Consider the following 27424-nt stretch of genomic DNA (forward strand, 5'->3'; position numbering starts at 1 on the left):
CGCGCATGCGCGTGCCGTGCAAACTATTTGGCGGGTTTTTCCTGGTTGCTCTGTTCTGTTCCAGTCCTTGAGATGCTCCGCGGTAGCTTTTAGGAAGCAGGGCGTTCTCTGCAGAAGAGGGAGTTAACGAGATTTCCGCTTACTTCCTTCGGGCGTTTGGGGGCTCCTCCCACATTAGAAAGAAGTGTTTCTCCGTGACTGACGCCGGGGGCCTCCTGACCGCCAAAGGGCTTGGGCCATTTGGTCTTCTTCCGTCTCGGTCTCCGTGAGGGGGAAAGGACCCGAGGAACCTCGTCCTGCCCATCAGTCTCCACGCCGTGAGGTCCTTGAATTCAGGTCCGAGCTCGGTGGGCCGGGCCCCCGGCCTCCCCCTGGGTCACCATGAGTGTGTCCGCCCAGCGCCTGCTGGAAGAGTTGCAGATCTTCGACGTAGATTGCGAGGAGGCTCTGACCGAGAAATGTGAGTCCCTCGCCCCCGCCCCGGACCCCAGCCGAGGCCCACCTCCCGCTCCGTGTTCCCAGCCCCCTAGAACCCAAAAGGGAACGCTTCCAAGTTTCCCCTTCCCTAGATCAGACCTCTTGGTGGTTGGGAGACGACGAATTAAACCAAATTTCGAGATTTGGGATGTAGGGACTTTGAAATGTTTGCAGTGTACTGCTTGGATCCCAGCTCAAGAATAAGGATATGAAGCCCGACTTTAAATCAACGCAGTTTCAGAAAGGTGGAATTGGGACGGGCCAGGTTCAGACTAGGCCCGGTGGCATGAATTGGGAAATTCTTTAAGCCCCCACAACAGAACAAGAGATGTGGGGGTTTTGAAATAGAACTTTTTATTCCTGGTTCCTCCTTTTCCAGCCTGCACTTTAAACTTCTGCTGATCCATCATTTCTCATCAAAGCTGTTGGTGGTCTGTGCAAATATGAACCCTTGAGGTGGATTCCCAAAATGGAATTTTAGCTTGTCAGCTGTTTACAGAGGGAGAAACAGACAAGGAGACTGCTAGTCTGTGAGCCCCTGTCTCCTCTCCTCAAGTCCGGTGCTCCCTCTTACTGGTCAGGCTCTGGGGCAGGAGGTGTTTGAAGCAGTGTCTTGGGAGACATAGAGTTTTCAGTTTTAGAATCAGGATGAACGTGGGCGCCTGGGTGGCTCAGTTGGTTGGGCGACTGTCTTCGGCTCAGGTCATGATCCTGGAGTCCCTGGATCGAGTCCCGCATCGGGCTCCCTGCTCGGCAGGAGTCTGCTTCTCCCTCTCCCACTCCCCGTTTGTGTTCCCTCTCTCGCTGTGTCTTTCTCTGTCAAATAAATAAATAAAATCTTTAAAAAAAAAAAAAAGAATCAGGATGAACGTGCACCTGCCTTAACCATTCATCAACACTTGGAACTTCTTTTTTAATGTATAAAACCAGAATGCAAACATTCACTTACAGTGAGATACCAAAATACTCCCAAGTTCTTCCACCCAGTGCATTCTTTTCCAAAATGCCAGTTCTTCCATCCCACAGAACTAGTTTGGCAGGGGTGTTGGACTTCTAGGCTTTGAATTCATAATCACTAACCTCAGTGGGCCTTTAACTTTGCCACCTTCTCCTTTGACGTCCTTCTGTCCCACTCAAAGCTGATGAACTTCTTGTCTCACCAAGAAAGTAGAAACAATTAGAAAACTTCCACCATTACTTCTTCATTCCTACCTCTCCTGCCCTCCTATTACAATGAATAAATTCTCCCTATTCCTAGCAAAATCCAAACCCTCCACTTGAGTCCTAAATCCCATTCCTTCTCGAACCTTCTTAAGAACATCACTCCAGGGGCGCCTGGGCGGCTCAGTCGTTAGGTGTCTGCCTTCGGCTCAGGGTCCTGGGATCGAGCCCCACATCGGGCTCCCTGCTCAGCAGGAAGCCTGCTTCTCCCTCTCTCACTCCCCCTGCTTGTGTTCCCTCTCTCGCTGTCTCTCTCTCTCTGTCAAAATAAATAAATAAAATCTTAAAAAAAAAAAAAAAGAACATCACTCCAGTAATTCTAACCTCTTACATATTTTCTATTTTTCTCACTATAAGAGTTTTTCTCCTAATAGCATAGAAGTGTGGTTCTTGCTCCGCTTTTAAAATACTCTATTGAACCCAGTCCCCGGTTTCAGTTCTCTCCTCCCCAATTACAGCAAACCTCTTCAAAAGAGTTGTCTATATTTGCTGTCTTCAAATTTTTCCTCCTTAAGCCCATGTCAGTAAGCTTTTTCATCCCCATTGCTTCACTGAAATTGCTTCTCTCAAAGTCACCAGTGACCTTAACCTAGCTAAACTCGTGGTGAATTTTCAGTCCTCATCCGGAATTAGCATTTGACACCACTTGTCATATCTTCTTTGAAACACGTTTTTCTCCTACCTTCTCAGACACCACGCCTAATTGTTCTTATCTTACTTGTCACCACTTCTCAGGCTCATCCTGAGTCCCAAATACACACACTTCCTTAGGGACTCTCACCTGGTCTCTCGGCTTTTCATCCCATGTGTTGCTGATGATTCCCAGGTGTATATTTTAGCCTGGACTACTTGCTAAACTGCAAACTCATCTGTCCAACTGCTAGTTGGATTTGTAATTGGCACCTCAAACTCTGTATGTCTAAAAACTAAGCTCCCATATGTCCTCCCGCTCCTCAGTACTTCCTCCTGGTGTCTTTCCCACCCTTCTAGGTGCTCAGGCTGAAAACAGCATCATCCTTGACTCCTTTTTTTCTTCACCATCAGCAAATCCCACTAGCTTTACCCTCAGGATGCTTCCTATCTGAAGTCCAACCACTTCTTCCCACCTCCACTGCCACCACCTTGATCCAAGCGACCATCATCTCTCACCTGCACTTTGCCATGGTTCTCTTAATTGGTCCCCCTGATTCTGCCCATGGGGGACCATTCGTTCTAAACTTAACACAGCATCCAGAGTGATCCTGTTCAGTGGAAGCTGCATCATGTTAGTGTTCTGTCAGGTGCCCCCCTCTAGTGATTTTCTTTTTTTTTTTTTTTTTAAGATTTTATTTATTTATTTATTTGACAGAGAGAGAGACAGTGAGAGAGGGAACACAGCAGGGGGAGTGGGAGAGGGAGAAGCAGGCTTCCTGCTGAGGAGGGAGCCCGATGCGGGGCTGGATCCCAAGATCCTGGGATCATGACTTGAGCTGAAGGCAGACGCTTAACGACTGAGCCACGCCGGTGCCCCCCTGTAGTGATTTTCTAAGTTGCTCAGAGTACTAACCAGGGCAATTATAGTGGCCAAGAGTCTGCACTCCCTTTACCCTTGAACTCCTCTTCTGCCTCCTTCCTCACTGTGTTCTAGCCATAGTAGCTTTGCTGATCTTGTTTCTGCCTCAGGATCTTTGCTTAAAAGCTCTTTCCCTAAAAACTGCACTACTCATTTCCCAGTCTTCCACCTTTTCAGTGAAGCCTTCCCTAATCATTGTATTGAAAATTACCAACCCCTGCTCCCAACCCCCTGATCCCTTCCCCAGCTTTATTTTTCTTTTTTTTTAAATCTTATTTATTTATTTTTTTAAAGATTTTATTTATTTGAGAGGGAGAGAGAGAGCAGGGGGAGGGAGGGATGCCTGAGTGGCTCAGTCGGTTAACCGTCTGCCTTAGCCTCGGGTCATGATCCCAGAGTCCCGGGATCGAGCCCACATTGGGCTCCCTGCTCGGCAGGGAGTCTGCTTCTCCTTCTGACTCTCCCCCGTCTCGTGCTCTCTGTCTCTCAAATAAATAAATAAAATCTTTAAAAAAAAAAAAAAAAAAAAGCAGGGAGCGGGAGAAGTAGACTCCCCACAGAGCAGGGACCCCGACCTGGGGCTCATCTCAGGATGCTGGGATCAGGACCTGAGCTGAAAGCAGATGCTTACCGGACTGAGCCACCCAGGCGCCCCCAGCTTTATTTTTCTACACAGCACATTTAATCATCTAACATACCACAGATTTGACTTCCCTGTTTTCTGTCTCCAGTAGTAAGCTTCATGGAGACAAGGATTCTTCTCTGTGTTGTTCACTGCTATATTTTCATGCCTGGAACCGTGCCTGGCACTACTGGGTGCTGAAGAAATATTGACTGAAGAAATCCAAGATTGATTTCACCTTTCATGGGGAAAGCTGCCAGAAATGAACTGTGTTCTTACCTGTTCACTTTTCCTTCCTGCAGTGGTGGAGCTCTGCATTCTGTATGGACAGGATGAGGAGGGAATGGTAGCTGAGCTTATAGCCTTCTGCACCAGAACAGGGAAAGTTTGCCTCACCTCAGAGACCCTAAACTCTTTTGAGCATGAGGTAAGAATAAAATGTAAGGAAACTAATAATGAAATTCCCCATTTCTGCTCTTGAGGGGAGGCGTTGTGATGTATTGTGAGAAGAGTATGGGCTTTAGAAACAGATCTGGCGGGCGCCTGGGTGGCTCAATCGTTAAGCGTCTGCCTTCGGCTCAGGTCATGATCCCAGGGGCCTGGGATCGAGCCCCACATCGGGCTCCCTGCTCGGCAGGAAGCCTGCTTCTCCCTCTCCCACTCCCTCTGCTTGTGTTCCCTCTCTCGCTGTGTCTCTCTGTCAAATAAATAAAATCTTTTAAAAAAAAAAAAAAGAAACAGATCTGGACTCTGGTCCCAGTGTGCACTTGGGCAGGCTACGTAACGTCTGTCCCTGAGCCTCCGTTTCCTCTTATGTTAGTGGTTCTAATAACCCCTGTTTTTTTTTATGGTTATTGTAAGAATTAAATGAGAGTGGGTCTAAATCACCTAAAACTGTGTATGTCGAGTGGTAGGGCTTCAACAAATCATTGGTGGGGGTGTTAGATTTAAGTGGTTGCAGACAGTCACAGGATAACTCTTCGTTTTTAGCCTGTCATGCATCATCTTAACTTAATTCTTACTTGGAGGAATTTTATATATTAGATTATATTTTGAATGCCTGTTATTACCTCTTGCCTGTGGAAAACACCTCCTCTGTTACTTGACTATGGAATAATATCTTCATTATCTTTTATTCCTCAGTGTCTGAGCAAAAAACTGTCCAGAGTGCCCAGGGATGGTGGGCACGCGGGAGCTAGAGACATTGTTTCCATCCAAGAGCTGTATCCTTTCCTGCTGGGGTCTTTATGTAAAGCCAGGGGCTGTATTTGGTAATTTGTGTAATTTAAAAACAAATAATAAAAGTACCTACTATTCAGGGGTGCCTGGGTGGCTCAGTCGTTAAGCGTCTGCCTTCGGCTCAGGTCATGATCCCAGGGTCCTGGGATCGAGCCCCACATCGGGCTCCCTGGGATTGAGCCCCACATCGGGCTACCTGCTCAGCGGGAAGCCTGCTTCTCCCTCTCCGCCTACTTGTGTTCCCTCTCCCATGTTCTCTCTCTCTGTCAAACAAATAAAATCTTAAAAAAAAAAAAAAAAACTTAAAAAAAAAAGTACGTACTATTCAGGTTTCTTATTTAATCAACCCTTGCCTTAGATTTTGGTTGGAAGTCTGTTTTTCTTGAGCACTGTTTTTAGAATTGAAGTGGAGGAAGAAGAAGAGAGCCTCTTGAACTCTTACACCACACCCTCTAAGGTGAGTTTATGTTTGGAGATTGCTTTCTATGAATATCATTTTTTTTTTTTTTTTAATTCTAAAAAAGTAGCCACCCAGGGGCGCCTGGGTGGCTCAGTTGTTAAGAATCTGCCTTCGGCTCAGGTCATGATCCCAGGGTCCTGGGATTGAGCCCCACATCGGGCTCTCTGCTCGGCAGGAAGCCTGCTTCTCCCTCTCCCACTCCCCCTGCTTGTATTCCCTTTCTCGCTGTCTCTCTCTCTCTCTGTCGAATAAATAAATAAAATCTTTAAAAGAAAAAAGAAAGAAAAAAAGTACAATATTTAAAAAAAAAAAAAAGTAGCCACCCATACGGTTCCTACTGTTTCCACTTACATATCTTCCTTTCCTGTCACAGGCATAGCTGTGTTTATGTAATGGTAGTCCTTGTAACCATATGCCTATTCTGCTTTTTTCAGTTAGCATAAACATCATAAAATGTTCATAAATATGGTTTCTACATAATTACTCTTCGTAAAAGTTGCAAAGTGTTGCGTAGGTGGAGGTCCTAGAATTGAATGATCCAGTTCCAGTGTTGGATCCCAGCATGAGGGGTAGGATAGGGTAGTGGGATAGTATTGCCCTCAGCCTGAGTCAGCAGACCTAGGTGACCTTAGGTGAGTTGTTTTATCCCTCTGAACTGCAGTTTCCTTATCTCTGAAGTCCCAATGCTTCCGTTCATTTACTGAGCAGCTTCTATGGGCCGGACACTGTATACTGTACTAGCTGGGTGAGCGATGGTGAAAGAAACAGGCATGGCTGGGCTCTGCCCTCAAGAAGCTCTAATCTGTAGACGTTCATAAACATGGAGTAAGCCTTAATTTTTCCAAGTCGAGTTACATTGTGAGAAAGAAGTAAGTCGTTTCGGGGTGCCTGTGGAGAGCAGGAAAGCTAAAGACACAGCCTGTGAAGTTGCTGACACAAGACAGGCGCACATAACATATTATGTGGACATACTGCAGTTTTCCCTAGCTTAAAACTGAAGAGATGTAAAATCAACGTTTGATTTTCCCCCTAGAGATGCTCCTGTCCTAGAGCCCATATCTTACTAAAAAGTTCTTCCATTTTGGGGTTCGCTCAGGCCAGGAACCTTGGAGACCTCCCTGAGTCTGCCTTCTCTCTTACGCTCCACATCCAACTCATCCACCAGTCCTGTCAGCCCTCCTTCTGGAATCCCGGCCCTCTCACCTTGTCCGCTCACCACCAGGTCCCCAGCACTGTCATCCCCTGATTGAGCGGGACAGCTTCCTGTCCTGGCTTCTTTCTGCTTTGTCCGCCTCTGAGCAATTCACATAGCAGCCACAGTGCGCCATGCTCCTTTCAAATGCGAGTCAGGCCAGGTTTTTCTGCTCACAGCCCTCCACTGGCTCTCCCATCTTCCCCGGTAACATTCAGAAGATGTGTGAAGGTCTGTCTGAGTTTGCCCTGCTCCCTTGTCCAATTCCCACTCCTCCACACTCTGGTGGTCTTGCTCTTCAAACACACCAGACATGTGTCCACCTCCTCTGTCCCCTGTCTGAGGGAAGAAACCTGCCTACAAGAGCAAACCCCTCCTCTTTCCCTCCTTTTCTTCTCTTGCTTTTCTTTTCCCTGTGGAACTTACTACCATGAGACAGGTTATATATTTCCTTGTTTGCTTCAGTCTGCCTCCTTATGAGAACAGAAGCTCCTTGAGGGCAGAAACATTGCTGTGTTCGCTGCTGTTTTCCCAGAGCCTGATACATTAATCATTGTTGAAGGGCAGACCTTCTGAATAAGAACGGTTGCTTGGCTCCCTAAGCAGCATCAACCAGGATTGCGGAACCTAGTGGGGCCGCCTCATGTTGATCTGATTGACAACCTCACAGGTCCAGAATTTGTGATTTGTCTGTATATCCAGAGTCGATCATGTTCTTGGGGACTGACTCGTGGTAATCCAGCTCTCAGTAGACTGATGCATAGGTCAGATGCAAATTTACTTGATTTCCTATGGAAGTATATGCCCTTCCCATGACGGAAATACCATCCTGAGGACTCCCATTCCTGCCACGAAGGTATTTAGGAGGCCCAGTTATGAATCACAGTTGGTGACCAGAGAATCAGACTTAAGTGAGTCGGACTAAAATGAGCAAACAAGATGAAATACGTGTCTGAAGCTCAGAGGAGACGCCACGTGGGTCTGGCCTAGAGAAATGTAAAATACTTAGAACAGTACCTATCACGTGGAAACTGCTGGATCATCGTTAGGCCATACATCAGTGGCCTCCCGACAAAGTAGTCATGGGGCCGAACGTTGGCCTTTCCCTCACAAACAGTGCCATGGCGAGGTTGCCATGCCCTTGTGGGGTCTCCGAGGCAGGTGTACCTGTGGCCTTGCCTGATCATTATTAAATATTTGCCTGGTGACGTTGCCAGCTACTCTTTTGCCTCCACGCTCGCCATAAATCCCCTGGTGATAATTTGGCTTTCCACGTGTCCTGCCTGACACGGAGGGGATGTGTTAGCCTGCCGATTTGAAGTTCCCATGCCTCCAACGTTATATTTCTAGTAAATTAATAAACTGGCAACCTGGCCTATAATTTGGGTTTCTGTGTGGTATGAGAATGTGCTTACCCCAGGATATGAGAATATGGTATCCTCAGTCACTGTATTTCTCACTGCAAATGAACAGGCATGCAGCGTTAATAGCAAATCTCATGAGCGTGGTTAGAGTGAGCGCATCCCTGAGAAGCGTAACGAGTTGGTCTGTTGACACCATTGGGTTTCGCTGCAAGGGCTGAGGACAAGGGCCATGAAACTGCCCTGTCTCCCAATGTGCCATCCTCTTGCCATGTCCTGGGAGACGGACTGTCTTTGTCTTGAAATACCCCCACACAACCTTGGCCCTAGAGTTTGACAGCCCCTGTGGATTACAAGAGTCGTTTGAGAAAATATACCAAAACCATAAAATCTTATCCATCCTTTGGCCCAGTATTTATCCCTAGTCAGAATCTCTCCTAAGGAAATAATCCAAATTATGGGAGAAGTTATCTGCGTAAAGATGGGCATGTCAGCGTTATTTATAATCACCCAAAATTACAAGCATCCCATCCATCCAGCAGTAGAGAAGTAGTTATGTCAGCTATTATGTATCAATTTAATCACAGCTACTAAAAAGGACAAAGGTTGTGGGGATGTTGGAAAATGTTCATAGTTAATATAGCGTGAAAAAAATCAGTATATGTAATATTCAAATAAAGGTTTATATTTAAACTAAGATTGTAAATATTAGAATTTATATATTTTTTAAGTTGGAAAAATATGAAAATACCAGAAAGGAGTATTAAAAAATGGTTATTGTATAAGAGCAGTAGCATCAGGGTCTTTTTAAAACCTAATTTCCGTCCCTGCTACTTGATGGTCTTTCCTGCATCTGTTCTCTTGTGTTCGTCCCCAGTTGTCACCAGCAGGCAGCTGTGGTGGCATAACTTCGGTGCGCAGCCAGGAGGAGCCCAAGGGCAGGGAATCCTCTGCAGACCAGCTGGCCTCCTGGTTGCCGTCCCGGCAAAGATTTTATCTCTCCTCTGCCACAGTCAGCTATCCTAGACTCTGGGGAGCAATAGATCTCTGAGCTGTGGGTCTCATCCTCCATCCTGGGCATACCTTTGGATTCTTGCTGATGAGCAAAAGCCAGAGAACGGAAGTGACCATCGGTGAGGCATTTGCTAAATAGACTAAGTTCAACCATGTTATCTGCCTGGAGTCCTTCTTTTCTCTAATTTTGAAAACGTGCAGGGGACTTTGCCAAAATGAGTAGTAGTGTGGTCCCATCCCTTCTCAGGAAAATGTGTCTGCACAGGTCAAAACTCCCAGCTGTTCAAAAGCAAAGGGGTGGGGAAAGAAAGTGACCACGTGAACAGTTTGATAGGACAGATTGCCTGCTTGGCAGTCATTTCTGGGAAATGTTGATACTTTTTCATAATTGCCTTCAAAATGGGGACAGGATTCCAATGGATTTGGTGATAGCTGCTCAAGATTTCTCTACGGGATTATGCTTGGAGATGGGGCCTTAAGAAGGGAACCAGCCCAACCCTACCTTGCGCCCTTCACTTGGGCACCGTGCTTTTCTTCCTAAGGGGCTATACCGTCAGGTAGCAACTTGGGTCTACAGTGACTGGGATCTTGTTTTCTGTTTTGTTCCTAGGGTTCTCAGAAGCGAGCTATCACCACCCCAGAAACCCCCCTAACAAAAAGGACTGTGTCTACTCGGAGCCCCCATCAACTCCTCTCACCATCCAGTTTCTCTCCAAGGTACGGATCAGAATGAATCCAGCTGCCGGACAGCAGGCCTGCCCTCCCCTTTCTGTGGTTGTGAGGGGGCTGATCCTCCAGAGTGACAGACTCAATACGGGTGGGTGTGTACCTCTGTGGTGCCTAGCTTGAGAGCCTATTGCTCTCTGCCCTCCTTGCCTTCTCTTCCTGTGTGGAAAATTACCGTGTCTTCCAGTAGTTAAGGAAACTCACTTTCCACCCACTTTTCTGGGGCTCATTTCCTAGGTCAGGAGCAGATACCTTCTCCAGAAAACAACCTGTCTATTCAGAAGTCCGCGAGTCTCAGGAGTCTTGCCAATAGAGACAAATAGGCTTCCACCTGCCTCTGTTAGTTTTGGTGTTGTTGGGTTTCTTCTCCTTTTTCTTCTCTTCATCTGTAGTATCTATTTTTTTTTTTTTTAGGATTTTATTTACATATTTGTCAGAGAGAGAGCACAGGCAGGGGGAGTGGCAGGCAGAGGGAGAAGCAGACTCCCCGCTGAGCAGGGAGCCTGATGCGGGGCTCGATTCCAGGACCCTGGGATCATGACCTGAGCCGAAGGCAGATGCTTAACAACTGAGCCACCCAGGCGTCCCCAGTATCTATTTTATAAAAAGAATAGTACGTATCTGTGTTCATCCTGTTGTATAACCTGTTTATTGTTCCTCTCTCAGGTTACAACTAGTTTCTCAGAGTTTGCGTGTCACTGTGAATCTACACAGACTTAATTGGCATTTTTATCCCTGCTGCCACATCTGCACGTAAATCCACAAAGATCACATGTGATTTTTTTGAAATCCGTAAATGGCGTGTCTCCTATTAGAGAATTCCAGCCAGGGCCCTGCCGAGTAGAAGAAAGGCTTGGTGCTGCCAGGTCAGGATGAGGCTAAGGACCCGTCACGTTAACCATTTAGGGAAATACAAACTGCCTGTACTGTGGATCCCTTGTAGATGGAGCAGAGCTTAAGATTGTCCAGCTCTGTCGCTTGAGAAAGGAGGTGACAACAGTCACTCCAGGTGAGCGACCACAGGACTCCGAAGGACAGTTTCTCTAGTGTAGCCCACTGCTGCTTTCGGGAGTTCTCAAACTGATTTGGGAAGTGAGCTTTCTTTTTTTTTTTTTTAAAGATTTTATTTGACAGAGACAGCGAGAGAGGGAACACAAGCAGGGGGAGTGGGAGAAGGAGAAGCAGGCTTCCCGCGGAGCGGGGAGCCCGATGCGGGGCTCGATCCCAGGACCCCGGGATCATGACCCGAGCCGAAGGCAGACGCTTAACGACTGAGCCACCCAGGCGCCCCAGAAGCGAGCTTTCTAGACGTACAAGGGCATCTTTGAAACTTGATGGGTAGAGACGGTTCTCACCAGCTGAGCCCGCACCATGACAGCAGCTACACTCTAAATAAGCAGTCCCCCGAAGCGTCACTGCACTAAAGGGCCAGCTGTAACCGCTGTCCCATGGAGCTGCGCGCGGAGGAGTTCAGAGAAGCCGGCGGTACGCTGCCTCGGCATTTTTTAATGCACGCTAATAAAGCTGACATCAGAAGCTGGTTCTGTAATTTATGAAAGTAACTTCTCAATTATTCAGGTAGAGGCAGCGCGGAGATCGAGATCATTAACTGAGCTCATTTTCCGTAGCCTCTGTGGAAAGAAGTTGCAGTATTACCCACGTAAAACTGGTTCCTGCAAAGCTTCGGTGCCTGAAGCGCAGACTGTTTGAAAGCGACCTCTCCGGAAGCTGTGTTCCCACCCAGAGGATTAGAGGCCCACACTGCCTTCCAAGGAGCTCGGCGATGTTCGTGTTCTTGTTTACCAGGCAGCGCGTGGAAATATGAGAACTTGTCAGTTGAGCCTCGGAGAATGGGAATGTTTGTTCACCAGCTGACTGAATTCATTACGTCTCCACGTGCACACACACGGGAGAGAGCTGATGAATTCCTTTTAACTTCATTTTATTGTGGTGTCTACCTTGAACTGTGTTGTGAGGTGCTATAGATGGACAGCGGTTTTGGGCTTATCCACAGCCAGGCTCTAGTGGTATTCTAATAAGTGCTTAAAAAAAAAAAAAATTGTAAGAGGGACGTCTGATTGGCTCAGTTGTTAAGCGTCTGCCTTCAGCTCAGGTCATGATCTCAGGGTCCTGGGATCGAGCCCCACATCGGGCTCCCTGCTCATTGGAGAGTCTGCCTCTGCCTCTGCCCCTCCCCTGCTTGTTCTCTCTCTCTCTCACAAATAAAAAATCTTTTAAAAAGTTATAAGAAAGAAAAGAAAGTGGTACTTGAAACCCACTTTTTAATTAATCCAGAGTTTGGTTTGGTTTTGCTTTGTTTAGTTGTAAGCCAGGAGAAAACCTTTTAAAATATGTCTGTATCTCTAAACTTACCCTCATTCCTGAAATTCCTTGAAGGTCCGGGTATGTCCAACCCCATTAAGCTGATTAGATTTATAATTGTGAGGCCAGCTTGACGTTTCTCCAGTCCCCATTTCCAAAAGGTAACCTCATTTTATTCATCTCTCTCTTTAGATAGGAATACAGTAATGTGTATCTGTTTTGCTTCCAATCAGTGCTACTCCCTCTCAGAAATACAACTCAAGAAATAACCGAGGAGAAGTGGTTACCTCCTTCGGCTCAGCACAGGGTGTGTCTTGGTCTGGAAGAGGAGGAGCCGGTGACATCAGCCTGAAGGTCTTAGGGGGTCCAGAGTCACTCACCGGGAGCTACAAATCAATGTTTCAGAAGCTTCCAGATATTCGAGACGGTAGTTGTTTTTCTCTTTGCAATTCTGGAAAATATAAAACCACCTGGAAGGGTGTAGAGTAAGTAACAAAGCTTCAGCTAGGCTGGTAGAACAAGTTCCGAGGTTGCCTTTGAATATAGAAGTTGGTAGATGTCCTCTGGGTACCCCTAGCAGTGGAGGGACATGAGGTGATGCTCTCAGCAATTCTGCCAAGTCACTTCGCTTCCCTAAAGAAAAAGCACATAACCATTTCCCAGTGACAGCCGTTTGAACTGTGTAGAGGAAGCCAGTGAAAGATATTTATGGTTTCTTCCTTATAAAGAATGGAAGACTTTCCACATTGCACTTGTCTCCCCCTAAACCTCACTGATGGCCAGAATGAAAGGAAGGCTGGGTTGTGGACATTCGTGCTGACTCTCAGGGATTGTGCCACATGATCTGTGGCCAAATTTCAGCCACCAAATATTGGGAGATTGGCTAGGGCTTTAGAAAGAGGTCCTGGGCACCCTCCTGCTTCTGTAAAATGACTGACTTCAATATTTTATGATGCGCTGTATCTTCTCTTGACAAGTGAAATGTCCTACTAAACACAGTACTTTTTCCCCTCTGGGCTTTCAGTTCTGACCTGTAAGATAGAGGAACTTGGCAGTGAACTCAAGGAACATTACAAGATTGAGGCTTTTACTCCTGTTCTGGTCCCAGCTCAAGTAAGAATTGTTCTAATAGTCCTTCCTAATTAATACTGTATTTTTAAACTGATGGTAAAAAGGCATCCTTGCTTCCTTTTTTACTTCTTGTCTACATTCTAGTTAGAACATCTGTCTTGGTTGAATTTGATAACATGGATCCTTCTGAAGAAAGACTGAGAAGTGCTTTCTGGTTTTGTGACCAGAGATGGTCATTTTCTTTGCACTGGGATTAGGGTCTTGCACATAAGCAAAGACTGAGGCCTTTTCCTTTTTAGTGGTGAGGCACGTAGCCCCCTGGAGATTTCCCACAAATAGAAGTGTTCAGTGATCAGGATATGAGGACAACAGCAAGGACAGGGTTTCTAGGAATGGTGACCCATAGTCTCTGTCCCTATGGATCAACTGTTGCAAGTAGTATCTTTAATTGTGGTTTAATCTGGCATATGTTCCAGTGCTTTCTCTCTGAAACATTTTTTAATCTAAGGGGAAATGTGTTCTAGAAGATTCCTTAAGGCACGTCTGTCATTGTTTGCATTCAGAGAAGATTGACCAGTTGGGGAAGAATGCAAAACCATGTCATATAAGGAAGTTTGGGAGGAATTGGGAGGAAGGAGTAGAGGGGAGGCAGGGATGCACAGTCTTGTGGGGGAAGATTAGACTTCCTCAGACTGCCCCCAGTAATGGGAACAGGACAGAGGAAGCCACAGGGAGAGAAATTTCAGCTCAATTTAAGAACTTCCTGTTAAGAGACAATATGGTGTGTGGTTAAGGATCTGGCTCTGGAGCCAAACTTCAAACCCAGGCTTGACCCACTTTTTGACCTTAACTAAATTATGTAACCTGTTGCTGATTTTTCTCTTTTGTAAGTGGGTCCAATAATAGTATCCACTTCACCATCATTGTGAGGATTAAACAAGTTAATACACGTAAACCTTTAGAACAATGCCTGGTATTCACTAAGCTCAATAGATGTGAGCTATTAATGGTTGAAACTATCCAGAGATGCAGTGGGCTGCCTTGGGGTGCAGGAACCAAGTTTGCCTTCACTAGAGATGCCCAAGCTTAGATGACCACTTAGAGGGGCTCAAGCATTGGGTGGGTGGGCAGACCAGATGCCCTGAGAGTCACTGATGATACTTGTCAATATGATGCCCCTGCCAAAAAAATCTTTCCTGCTTGGGATTTGCTTCGCTGTTCATTCTGTTGACCCCAGATTTTGAGCTCCTGTCCCCAAGACTGTCGTTCGTATGTTACACCTTCGGTAGGAGCCTGTTACTCTGCTGGGCCAGATTGGCTGTGACACCAACGGGAAGCTGAACAGCAAGTCAGTGATTCTTGAAGGAGACCGGGAACATTCCTCGGGGGCTCAGATTCCAGTGAATTTATCTGAGCTCAAAGAATATTCTCTGTTTCCCGGACAGGTGAGACGGGCTGCACACATGCTGTTTGCCCTATAGCGTGTGTGGTGGGCGGCGGCAGGATGAGCATCTCATCGCTGGCTGCCTCCTACTTGCACGAGGTGTGGCGGGAGCACCGGCTCTAGAGCAGACAGCGGTGTGGGGATTCCAGCTTTCCCTGAATGCTCTGACCTCAGCTCTGGGACCTGCTGCCCGGTTCAGCCTCCAGCTCCACCCCAGCAGGGAGTGTCACTCTGGCCAGGTTCCTTATCATCTCGAAGCCAGCGTGTCTTCATCTCTAAAATGGGAATAATAATTCTTACCTCATAGGATTGTTACAAAAAATTAGATCATTCGTATAGAGCACAGTTATTATTACTAACACAAGCCCCTTAATTTGTTTTCTAGAAAATACCCCCAAGTTTGTAATTATAAAATGAGATAGATGGACTTAGCACTTAATAGATGTTTTTTGTTTTTTGGGTTTTTTTTAAGTGAAGTACCCCCGACATGGGGCTCAAACTCATGACCCCAAGATCAAGAATCTCATGTTCTCCCCACTGACCTGGCCAGGTGCCCCAGTACTTAATACTTTCTAACTAATCAAAATAGTTTTATTGCCGATCCCTTGTTCATCTCCCGTTCTGCTTCTTGTCCTTCAGGTTGTAGTTATGGAAGGAATCAACACGACTGGTAGAAGCTTTATTGCCACCAAACTCTATGAGGTATGACGGCAGTCGCCCCATCTTCCCTCCTGCTTTGCTGCAGACACAGTATGTGCCGTTCTGTCTGTCCTGGAAACTCAGGAGAACCTATTTATTTGCTTCTCAATTCTCTAGCTACAGAATGGGAAGCCGCCTCTGGGCCCCCTTGCAAACCATTTCTGTAAAGGGCCGTACAGTAAATACTTGAGGCTTTACAGGCCATACGGTCTCTGTCACAATGACTCGGCCATTGTGGCTCAAAAGTGCCGTTGACAGCCTGCAAACCAATGAGTGTGGCTGGATTCGTGAAAGCAGGCAGTAGCCGGATCGGGCCCACAGGCCCTAGTTTACCTACCCCTGGTTTAGGCGTTAGTCCTCCACAGATTTGCAAATAACGCAAGCAAAAGTAGCAGATTCCCTGCTCTCAGGTCCTTGCCTAGGATACTGTCCTTCAGGCCCCTGTGTTCTCCCACCTTTTGCTGGGTGTTATGAGTTTAGCCATGACCTCCCATTACCGGGGTTTCTTTGCTGCTCTGGTGCCATATAGATACCATCCGTTCTGTGAGCTTTTAGCTCCAGGGAGCAAGACTGAGGCTGCTTTCTTCCTTTTGCATCTCAGCCCTCCCCCACCACCCTCCCTCCCCACTTGCCGAAGCTGTGGTTCCCCACTCTCGTTCAGGTTCCACCCCCACCTTTGTTTTAACCAAGAACTCAGTTTAGTTTTTCTCCTGTTTTTAAGGGTGTGCCACTTCCATTTTATCAGCCCACCAAAGAGGATGGAGGTAAGTTTGGGTTCAAGCATTGTTTTGCTAACAGTGAGGATGGTGGATGAGGGTCGTCCAGGTTCCTCAGGCCACAAGAAAGCTGCCAAAGCCGCCTGGGAGCACCCCGGTGGAGGCGAGGGAGGACAGCAGATGGGTGGCTTTACAGGCCCTTGGTGGAAGGCCAGGGTCTGAGCCCACTGAGCGTGACCACCTGGGTTCTGGCTACATATGAGGCATACCATCTGTATCTGGAAGTTACTTTATAAAAGGCAAAATAGGAATAGTTTCTTTCAATGCACTGTGGTGTCCTGGATGGGATCCTGGAAGAGAAAAGGGACATTAGTGGAAAAGCTAGTGAACCCCAAATAGTTAGGAGTTAACAATAATAAGCCAGCATTAATTCCTTTGTTTTGTTTTTTGAAGACTGATTTATTTATTTTAGATAGAGAGCGTGTACACGGGGTGAGGGGGCTGGGCAGAAGGCACGCCCCATACAGCTTGATCTCACAATCCTGAGATCATGACCTGAGCTGAAATCAAGAGTCAGACACTTGACCGAGCCACCCAGGTGCCCCTGGATTCATTTTGACAAATGCACCCTAGTGAGGCAGGGTGCCGGCATTCGGGGACGCTGGGGGAAGGGTATATATACAAAAACTTGGTATTATCTTTGCAGCTTTCCTACATTTCTAAAGTTATTCCAAAATAAAATCTTATTAAAAAGTTAGACAAATTTCTGGGGCACCTGGGTGGCTCAGTCGGTTAAGTGTCTGCCCTCAGCTTGAGTCATGATCTTAGGGTCCCCATTCAGCGAGAGTCTGCTTCTCCCTCTTCCTCTGGCACTGCCCCTCCCCACTGCGCTCATGCTTTCTCTCTCTCAAATAAATAAATAAAATCTTTCTTTAAAAAGTTAGACAGGGCGCCTGGGTGGCTCAGTTGGTTAAGCGACTGCCTTCGGCTCAGGTCGTGATCCTGGAGTCCCGGGATCGAGTCCCGCACCGGGCTCCCTGCTCAGCAGGGAGTCTGCTTCTCCCTCTGACCCTCCCCCCTCTCATGTGCTCTCTCGCATTGTCTCTCTCAAATAAATAAAATCTTTAAAAAAATAAAAAGTTAGACAAATTTCTAAGGAAGCCTAGAGTTATTTGGTAACTAACCTGGGTGGGAAAGGACAAAAAGAAATTTTAACAGACTGCCTCAAAATAATTCAAAGCGTTTTTTAAAGCAAAGCAGAAGACTGTTGAGGACTCGCAGTGAGATGGCCGACTCTAGGGTATTGTCAGCACCCCATATGCGCAGTAACGGTGTGTGATGAGGTCATTCTGGGCGGTGACCTAGAATGAGGAATGAAATTTAGGAGTTTATGACATTGCACATTGCATCAGAAGGTCCATGTTGCTGGCAGCAAGAGGAGCGTGGTGGTATTAGATCCGCTTCAGGTGGTGGGATGAAATTGATGTGGCTGAGATGCCCAGAGCCTGAGCTGTGTGCCAGGGAAGCCTCCAGAAGGAGTGGAATAAGTTATTAACTTTTTTTTTTTTTTTTAAGATTTTATTTATTTATTTGACAGAGAGAGACACAGCGAGAGAGGGAACACAAGCAGGGGGAGTGGGAGAGCGAGAAGCAGGCTCCCCTCAGAGCAGGGAGCCCGATGCGGGACTCGATCCCAGGACCCTGGGATCATGACCTGAGCCGAAGGCAGTCGCTTAACCAACTGAGCCACCCAGGCGCCCAGTTATTAACATTTTTGACCAAGGTACTGAGCTAGACACTCAGGGAGACACGAAATGAGAAGTGGGCCCTCCTCTCCTGGCACTTGCTTTCCTCCAGGGTTTACATCTCCTGTAGGCTCCTCAGAACCAGATTGAACTCTGTCCCCTGACCTAGCACTGCATGAAACAGACTCTTCTCCCTGAACTCTCGATCTCGCTCCATGGTGTTCCTACTCTGGTGGACAAGTAACGGCCTAATCCCTACGACGGGGGACTAGGTTATTTTATATGGCAGAAGGAACTTCGAAGGTGTCCTTCAGTTAAGAATCCTGACATGGGGCTTATCCTGGATTGTCCAGGTGGGCCCAGTGTGATCACAAGGGTCTTTATAAGGGGGAGGGCAGAAGGATCTGCATCAAAGATAGAAATGGTAGGCTGCTGGCTGGGAAGATGGAGGAGGGGTCATGAGCCAAGACATGCAGGTGGCTTCTAGAAGCTGGAAAAGGCAAGGAGACATCTCTCCTCCTGCCTCCAGAAGGAATGCAGCCCTGCCAAAACCTTGATTTTAGGACTTCTGAATTCCAGAACCATAATCATAAATACGTGTTTGTTTTCAGCCACTGAGGTTGTGATAATTTTTCATAGCAGCCACAGGAAACTAATACAACTACATGATAAGTCAGAGATCTTTGGGGTTTTTTGGCATAAGCTACAGAAACTGCTTCAGACTAACTTAAGAAAAAGAGAATTTGTTAGGGAAAATCCAGCTAGCTCACAGCAAGGACAGGGAGCTAGAAATGCAGACTCAAAGGCAGATAAGGACCTCACAACTCTAGGTGTCCAGCTAGCAGGAATTCCCCAACTATCTCATCCAGTTACCTCTGGCTGGAATACATGAGCTCCACCCTTTTTTCTGTTCTTAAATGATTCACCTCGAGGTTCCATTACCAGGGAGGAGAGTGTGGATGGCTCAAACTGGTCACACGCCTGCCTCTTAGCTAGGGGATGACACTGCACCTGATTTATAGCCCCCCGGACTGCCTTGTGGAGGAGAGGGCTGGCTCTCCCAAAGGAAAGCTGATTCTGTGAGGAAAAAGGCAGTGCAAGACAGGTGGCCAAACATCACACCTCCCTACCCCTCACACAGGAATCCCAGGTCAAGCCTCACACCCAGCCCGTCTTTCTGGACTCCTCACCAGACCACGTTCTCCAGTCACACTGGAACACACATGTTCCCTCAAACCGCACACTCTCCAGGACCCTGTCTTGCCCTTGCTCCCGGGAAATTCTACTTACAAGCATAAGCAAAGTGAAATAAACCAGTCACAGAAAGATAAATAGTGTATGATTCCACTTACATACTTAGAGTAGCCAGAACCCTAAAGACAGACAGTAGAATGGTGGTGGCCAGGGCCTGGGGGAGGGGGGGCTCGTGTTTAATGGGGACAAGAGTTTCGGTTTGACAAGAGGAAAAGAGTTCTGGGAATGGATGGCGGTGATGATTGCACAGTTCTGTATTTATTTAATGCCACTAAAATGTATGCTTAAAAAAGGTTACAATGGTAAATTTTATGTTGTTTGTGTTTCATCACAATGAAAGTAACTAGGGGAAAGGCACGAGCAAATCTCACCTTGATCAGGCCTTTCCTGATTGCTGCTTTCTCCCATTGCTCAGTGTGCTGCTAGCAAACTGCCTGTCGCTCCCTCGTTATTCACGTTCTTCCCTGTCCCCAGCAGCTGATGGAGTGTTCTTTGAGGATGGGGATGAGATCTTGGATTCCCGGAGCTCTGCACTTAGGGAGACTCTTAATTAATTGAATCCTGTGGCATTTTTCCCTAACTGCCCTTCCTCCTACCATCCCAGTATCTTCTCGTCAACACTTTGTGATCCTTTCTGTCTTAGATTTTGAGCAACGCATGGTCCTGGTGGCCTGTGGGCCATACACCACATCCGACAGCATCACCTACGATCCCCTGCTCGATCTGATTGCCGTCATCAACCGCGATCAGCCTGATGTCTGCATCCTGGTAGGAAGCCCTCCTGGGACAGCTTCACTGGGGGAGGCACCAGTGGGAAAACTGGGGAGGAGACCTTAGAAAAAGATCCAGGGGCGCCTGGGTGGCTCAGTCAGTTAAGCGTCTGACTCGGTTTCAGCTCAGGTCACAGTTTCACGGTCATGGGGTCGAGTCCCGAGTCAGGCTCCGCACTGAGCATGGAGTCTGCTTCAGATTCTCTCTCCCTCCCCCTCTGCTCTCTCTCTCTCTCTGTCTCTCTCTCTCTCCCTCTCTCCCTCTCTCTCTCAAATAAAGTTTTTTTAAAGAAAGGCCCAGTGTTGTAGGACGCAGTACACCTGGTTAGGGGGCCTTGGCGGCCTCCCTCCATCCAGGGTCACAGCCTTTGCCTGTGATATTGGCTGGGTACTCCCACCCCATCTGCTACCTAGAGGGACAGATGAGCCCTGGGCAGAGAACTGCTAGGAGAGGGTGTGTGAAGGCGCTCATGGACACGTGTGGTTCTGATACCTTTGTTTCTCTTATTTGCAGTTTGGACCTTTCCTGGATGCTAAGCACGAACAGGTAGAGGTAAGTGACGGGCCGGGAAGGAAAAGTGCCAGATACCTGCATCAAGTTGAGCCCTCGCTCGTTTCCATATTTTGGATTTTATGCTGCATTTGTAACAAACCTAAATTAATCCCTGTGGCTAATCAGAAAAACATTGTAGCAGGGCATTTTTGTAAATATTTGAAGGCTTCATGTCACCAGAATACAAGGCCATTTGGAAGCTGGAGGAGGGAAGTGCACGTCTGTGAGTCTGGTGTCCCCCTGTGAGGCTCGGTGCTAAGGCACGAGCCCGCTCACGCAGGCGCAGTTGTCTGTGACTCCAGGACCCACGTCTTGCTGTCCTTTGATGCAGAAAACATAAAAGGCCCTTCTCAGGACATCTCTGGCCGAGAGTCGGTGCCTCCTACCCTTTGTCTCAGGATATTGTATCTTCCACAGAAAGGATTGCAGAATGCTCTTGCTTTTACTCTCAGCTTACATTCTAGAGGATGAATTCCTCTGCCATCCCCTTTCCTGTCCCTAAACAGAGTCTGCTCCTTGAGGACAGAGACCACGAACATGTGTCTTTCTTTTTTTTTTTAAAGATTTTATTTATTTATCTGAGAGAGAATGGGAGACAGAAAGCATGAGAGGGGGAGGATCCGAGGGAGAAGCAGACTCCCCGCCGAGCAGGGAGCCCGATGCGGGACTCTATCCTGGGACTCCAGGATCATGACCCGAGCCGAAGGCAGTCGCTTAACCAACTGAGCCACCCAGGCACCCCGAGATTTTTTATTTATTTATTTGACAGAGGGAACACAAGCAGGGGGAGTGGGAGAGGGAGAAGCAGGCTTCCCACGGAGCAGGGAGCCCGATGCGGGGCTCGATCCCAGGACCCTGGGATCATGACCTGAGCCAAAGGCAGACACTTAACGACTGAGCCACCCAGGCGCCCCAACATGTGTGTTTCATCGTACTCTGTCCTCCAGCTCCTCGCTCAACAGCTGGCCCCCGGGGTCGTTCAGCATGCTAGGCCAGTGAATAAAGGCCAGCGTCTGCTCTCTGAATCGGTCTCCTTCCTTCTCTTGCAGAACTGCCTGCTCACAAGTCCATTTGAAGATATTTTCAAGCAGTGTCTGCGGACAATTATTGAAGGGACGCGCAGGTCAGAATTCAGACTGTTGGACAGAACCTTACGCTGCCCGGTTTCTCCAGGGCAGGAAGTAATGGTAGCTCGTGTCCCTTTATCCTTTTGAACTCCAGAGATCAGATCCACCTCTTGACTCCCAAGCGCACCGACACCGGGTTAAGAGGCGTCTCTGAAATACAAAGATAAACACACTTGACAGGAAAAGGCTGCGAAGACTTTCGTTCTTCCCTTGCTTGCACTTTACTTCCTCTCTTTTCTCACTCCCTTTTGTATAAACTCCTATTCCCTGGGAATCTTCCCGGCTGATTCTGAGAAGTGTTTGATGAGTTCCCCAACGAAATCCCTGGGGGCCCCAAACATCTCGAAGCTTGAGTGATTGTTTTGGGGTGAGCCCAAGTCCTTCCCCAGAGTCAGAGCTGCCCCACGTTTCACGGGACGCTGCGGACGGCCAAGCAGGCCGTGGTAGAAACTTGGGGGCGCGGAGAGGAGATCTTGGATCCTTGCCATAGACCAAGGGGCAGGAACTGTGAGGAGAGATGCGCAATTCTAATTTGAGAGAAAAGGCACTATTCCTGGAAGAGTCTTGAACTACAAGTAGGAAGTTATTCAGGAAGCTAACATCCTCACTTCCTGCCTCTCTTCCTCCAGGGCCGGGGTTTGAAAGGAATTGGTATAGGTGATGGATCTTCTCCTCTAGGGATTTGCTTGCCTGCGGCTGAGCTCATAGAAATAAACATTCCTGAAGCTAAGCTTTTAAAAATAAGTCTATAACAAAGGTGGTTTTTAAAACAAGATGTATAATCTTCCGCCCATTCGCAGTGAGAACTGATCCCAGAGTCGATTAGTCGTAATACTACCTTCTTGTATCGGCAGCAGGGCTGGTCTGGCAGGCCTCAGGGACTGGGGAGAAGCACCCCCTACCTTACCTGGGTGTCAGGGGACTCGGCCTGCGCCTGGGTCTGCCCCTTCCCCACTACCCACCCCCCAAATGAAGTTAATCCAGGTGCCTCTTGCCTCCCACGCTGTCGTTTGTCGTGACGTAGGCTAGACCTGGGGAGGACCTAGTGCCCCTCAGAGATACCCCTCCCCTCTCCAACTGCCAGGAGCAGGGCTGGTGTCCCTGTTGGGTTGGGTCCCCTGGGGATGGACAGGGACCTCAAAGCCGTGCCCCAGCAGGCGGGGTGCTCTCAGTGCGACATTGGGTTCTGTTTTTGGTTCCTTGCCCCATGTGGTGGTGACAGCAGTGGGACAAACAAAGAACAAACTGGGCATTGTTACTGTGGGGTGAGGGCCCAGCGCTGCCAGGCACTTTCTTTTGCAGCCAGTGTGCGCCTCGGGGCAGGGGGAGCTGCCCTGCCCTCCCCAAAACAGTATATGAGCGGTCCGTGCTGGGTGGTGGTTTATTTTTATTCCTGAGAGATCAGACGTGCAGAGCACAAAGCTGATTTATCAGTAAAAGCCAGAACTCGCGGAAGCGCCCTGTCCACAGAGCAGAGCAGCAGAGCCGCAGAGGGAGCGGCTGCGGGGACCCTCCCACCGTGATGCACGAGGTTGTGCAATGCTCGGCATAGTTGGAATTTTCTTTCAGATCCCTCCCCCTACAGCCACTTCATAGCCATGAGCAGGAGGGCTGTTTCCTCCTTAACCATTGCCCTTCCAGCACCTTCGCTGAAACAGCGGCTCCACCCTTTAACCGTGGCCAGCGGCACCTCCGCCCTTTGTGTCCATCACAGACTGAGCCCGTGGGGTCTGGAGCACAGGTAGTCCCGGGTGGGTCAGCCCTGGCTTCGGGCACTGATCGTGTACTTAATCTGTGTCACAGAGACTGTAACTAATGTGCAGAGTGGTCGCAAGATCCTGGTTTTCTGTTGCACAAGTCTCAGTTCACGCTCTGAGCAGGTATGACAGACAAGTGCCAGATGTGACAACAGTCACCAGTACCTTTATCCCATGGGAAAGGCAGCTGCGTCTGGGAAGGCCATAGATTTCAAGCAAGAGAGGGAGCTGACAGCGAGCGCTGGTGGGGGGTTTTAAACATGCCCTCAAAGGGACACTGCGCCTGTGTGGTTTGTAATAGGCCCCTCTGCCGAGCACAGCTGAGGGAACCAAGGAAACGGGATTTTTTTTTTTCCTTTCCTCTTTTGTGTGGCTGAGGATAAACAGTTGGGTCCTCAAGTTAAAGGTTTTTCTTCGCTTACATGTTGTACCCTAGAGATTCCCCTTCTGCCTCCATCAAAGGAAATCTGTTTTTCCTGTTGCTATTAAATAGTCCTGTCACTCTTGCAAGACAGTCTGCTGAGAAAAACTTGGGGCATCGCTTCCCTATGCGAGAGGGAAGGGCCTTGGAGAGAGGCCAGGTGCGCTCTTCCCCATCCCTCGGAAGGTGTGTCTGTCTGTTGTTGTACGTAGGACCCAGTGTTCTGGTAGGAGGCTGCGGTTTGACCCTCTACGCGAGAAGGCAGTGTGAGGGTCTGGTCATGGCTGGTCTCTCCCTGGGCAAGAGCCCCTGGTCAGGGAGACCAATGCCTGTACGCCCCATCTGTGTGCATAGTGTGAAGTCAGAACTTTGGTTTTGTATCTGGCTGCACGTCTCTGGTTCTTTGGTCAGAACCTTGTCTTTCTAGATTTTTCTATTTCCCAATTTCTGCTCCTCCTTTCCTACCAAATAGTCCCGTCCTCTCCCTGGTGGAACACCACATGGAGCCAGGACAAAGCACATCCCGGGTGACCTGAGCCTCGTTGAGGTAGATGTGTGGAAGTGAGAACAAGGTGTCTTTTGCTCGCAGTGTCCCATGGGCAACAGCACCTCTCCTCATAGAATTCGGTTCGGAAATTCCTCTCTGGATGGAGGCTCTTGTCTCAAGCCCTGATATTTTCAGTCTGTCGTCCAGCTGTTCTAACTCGAATGCGCTCATTTTTCTCCCTCTTCTGATGGTTTTTGGATGAAGTAGCTCTGGCTCCCACCTCGTCTTTGTCCCATCCGTGAGGGACGTGCACCGCGAGCCCGTGTACCCGCAGCCACCTTTCAGCTACTCTGATCTGCCTCGAGATGACAGAAAGGTACCGCATCCCCGCTCTGGCCCCTGAGTGGAGGGTGGAGTGGAGAAGCCTTCTGGGGGCATGGATAGGGCCTGAATCTTAAGCAGCTTTCTTTAACAGACAGATGTATTTATGATTTACTGTCCATTGGTTTGGCCCGCCTTTCAGTGGTCTCTCCTCCCCTGGGAGAGCCCCCTCCACTTTCATGGGGAAGAAGGTTCTAGCTTTGGTGCACAAATGCTTGTCTCGCCCCTTCTCGTTGTAGCGAGTGCAGTTCGTGTCTGAGCCCTGCAGTCTCTCCGTAAATGGAGTGATCTTTGGCCTGACGTCCACGGATCTGCTGTTCCACATGGGAGCCGAGGAGATCAGTAGGTGGGAAGCAGTTCTGGTCCAGCAGGCAGGACACTGGCGCTCTGGACCCTGGACCTTTCTTCCACCAAGAAAATCAAGGGGCTGCTTGGCAGAGCCTTAACTGGGAAGTCCTTAGAGCAGCCCCTTGTGCCAGACCCTCTGGCCATTCGAGTTTCTCTGTTCCCAACGGGAGCAACGGATGCATGTGTTTCTGCTGGCGCTGGTCTGTACAGTGTTGGAGACCCCAGAGAACCATGGCCGTGTGTCTTTGCACTTTGTTTTTAATCCTAGAGGTTCATCTCCTTTCCTTCACTTCCCACACTCGCGACCTAAACAGGACTGGGTGTCCCTGCTCCTAGAGGATGAACTGCCGAGCTACTCAGCAGGGTGTCGGTCTAGAGAGAATCAGAGAATCAGACCTAGCCTGCCTGCTGATGCAGGTCCAGCAGTTCCCCCATCGCTGGGAGGAGTGTGAAGCAATGCGTGTGTTAGGCGAGATGGGTGTGTGCTTGTTGGCTGAGGTCTGAGGGGCAGGGGTCAGCCTGACAGCACACTCACTGCTTGCTGGTGCACTCCTTGCCCATTCTTGCACACTGAAGTTTTAGCCAGCAGCCTGCCGTGGCCTTGATCACCTGGGATGCCTGCTCTTTCCCGTCGCAGCCCGGTGGCCTGCTCCCCTTCTCAGGTGGGAACAGACCAAGCTCTTTGTCGGGGGGTCTTTCGACTTCCCCAGAGGCACCCTCTCATCACTGTGTGTGGGCCATGTAGCTTCTCCCCGGTTTATCGAATCCTCAGGTCCTCCCCAAAGAGACACAGGAGCTGAGAAACAAGGCTCTGCATTCCATCTCTTGCTTCTCTTGCTTCCCCAGTGCTTCCGGAACTTCAGACAGACTCAGCCGAATCCTCAAGCACATCCTGACCCAGAGAAGGTGAGCTCACTCGTGGGAATGTCTGACCAGGACGAGTGTGCTTTGGGGTCCGGTGCTCTGACAGATTTGATTGCGAGCACCTTCCTTGGGCCACTACCAGGGAACTACTCCCTGTGATGACAAGCCTGCCTTCTGTCCCCCAAACACAGGGAGGAACAGGAGACACAGTCTGTGAAAGCTCGGAGGCCATGTGGGAAGAGGGGACCCCGGCTCAGTCACTGCTTACTGTTTCTCTCTGTCTCTGTAGCTACTACCCGCTCTACCCTCCCCAGGAAGACATGGCCATTGACTATGAGAATTTCTACACCTATGCACAGCTGCCCGTCACCCCGGACGTCTTCATTATCCCATCAGAGCTGAAATACTTTGTGAAGGTAAGTTTGAAGTCTGCTTTTTCCCAGAAATGCCAGGACCCATCTGACTTTCCCTTCTAGACCACTGATCCTCATTCCTCATCTGGGGACAGTGGCCTCATTTCTTTGGGAGAGGTGGTAAAGGACTAGAAAACGAATGTTAGTAAAACATTTAAGTAAAAGCCATCCCCCTGCTTCCCTGGGAGCTCCAGGAGCAGGTAGGAAGGCCCTCAAACAGTGGTTGTCACGTGGGGGCCATGTCAGGGTGACCTGGGAACGTTTCGCACATGCCCTTGCCTGCCCCCCTCTCCCGAATTCGGATATGACCTCCGGGGGAGCTCAGCCTTGAGATTGAAAGAAGCTCTTGGTCATTCTCATCTCTGCCACCCGGGGTGGGTCCCTCACGGGGGATCCACCCAACCCATAGCCCTCTTGCCGAATCAGAGCCAGTTCAACCTCAAGAGGTAAAACTGTTCCCGTGTTGGAAAACGATAACCAGGTCAGGTTTGTCTCCCAAGTTGGGAAGCTGATTGTTACCCTTCTTCATTCCGCTTCAGAGGCTCAAAAGGAATTCAGGGTTTTCCGATAAGTTAACAGATTAGACTTGAGATGTGTTCAGTTGCCTTCCTTTCCATTTTATCAACCCCTCTCTGGGGTCTGACTCTTAGATGATTCCAGCTTTCTCACATCGGCCCCTTTCCTCTCCCCAGGATGTCCTCGGCTGTGTCTGTGTGAATCCCGGGCGCCTCACCAAAGGGCAGGTGGGGGGCACCTTTGGCCGACTCTTCCTCAGGAGGCAGCAGGCCGAGGGTGGGGAGGGGAGGCGGAGTCCGTGCACTGCTGTCCAGGTGGTCCGGATCTGAGGCCTGGGCGCTTTATCGTCCCCCGTCATGCGGCGCTCGCAGACGTCTGAGAGCCCAAGAGTGGCCCTCTGACGGGAGCCCAGCCGTTGAGAGGTAGAGGAGAGGCCGCGGGGCACGGGTCCAGCGGGCAAGGCCTCATGCAGCTGGACCCTGACCCTGAGTCGAGCTGCTCTGGAAGAAAGCTGTTGTTTCTTCGTGGACACGCGAAGAGTCCCGGGCAAACTGGCTGTGGATGCAGCATCCTCAGAAAAGGCAAGAAGACTTTGTGATTTTTCTACATGAATCAGACACAGGAACAACTTTTGGAGAAATAAAAGTAAATTCCGAGGGTGACTTCTGAGTT

General features: G+C 48.8%; 1 protein-coding gene across 1 annotated transcript; it reads left to right on the plus strand.

Moving 5' to 3' along the window:
* POLA2 (DNA polymerase alpha 2, accessory subunit) lies at positions 1 to 27424 on the plus strand. The gene is made up of 18 exons (XM_035013208.1): positions 1 to 460; positions 4175 to 4299; positions 5016 to 5095; positions 5511 to 5568; positions 9749 to 9855; positions 12420 to 12613; positions 13211 to 13299; positions 14547 to 14702; positions 15341 to 15403; positions 16122 to 16164; positions 19759 to 19883; positions 20400 to 20438; positions 21488 to 21561; positions 24498 to 24606; positions 24851 to 24957; positions 25806 to 25865; positions 26113 to 26239; positions 26929 to 27424. The coding sequence occupies exons 1-18, from the start codon at positions 382 to 384 to the stop codon at positions 27079 to 27081; spliced, it is 1788 nt and encodes a 595-aa protein (XP_034869099.1). The 5' UTR covers positions 1 to 381; the 3' UTR covers positions 27082 to 27424.

This window comes from Mirounga leonina, unplaced genomic scaffold, assembly GCF_011800145.1.
Source record: "Mirounga leonina isolate KUSES-001 unplaced genomic scaffold, KU_Mleo_1.0 Mir_166, whole genome shotgun sequence".
In the NCBI taxonomy this organism is placed as follows: Eukaryota; Metazoa; Chordata; class Mammalia; order Carnivora; family Phocidae; genus Mirounga; species Mirounga leonina.

Excerpts from the sequence above, each read along its gene's own strand:
- POLA2 (XM_035013208.1), top strand. The coding sequence starts at position 382 with ATGAGTGTGTCCGCCCAGCGCCTGCTGGAAGAGTTGCAGATCTTCGAC. Across the intron at positions 12,614-13,210 it reads GCTTCCAGATATTCGAGACG|TTCTGACCTGTAAGATAGAG; the intron begins GTAGTTGTTTTT and ends CTGGGCTTTCAG. Across the intron at positions 13,300-14,546 it reads CTGTTCTGGTCCCAGCTCAA|GAGCCTGTTACTCTGCTGGG; the intron begins GTAAGAATTGTT and ends CACCTTCGGTAG.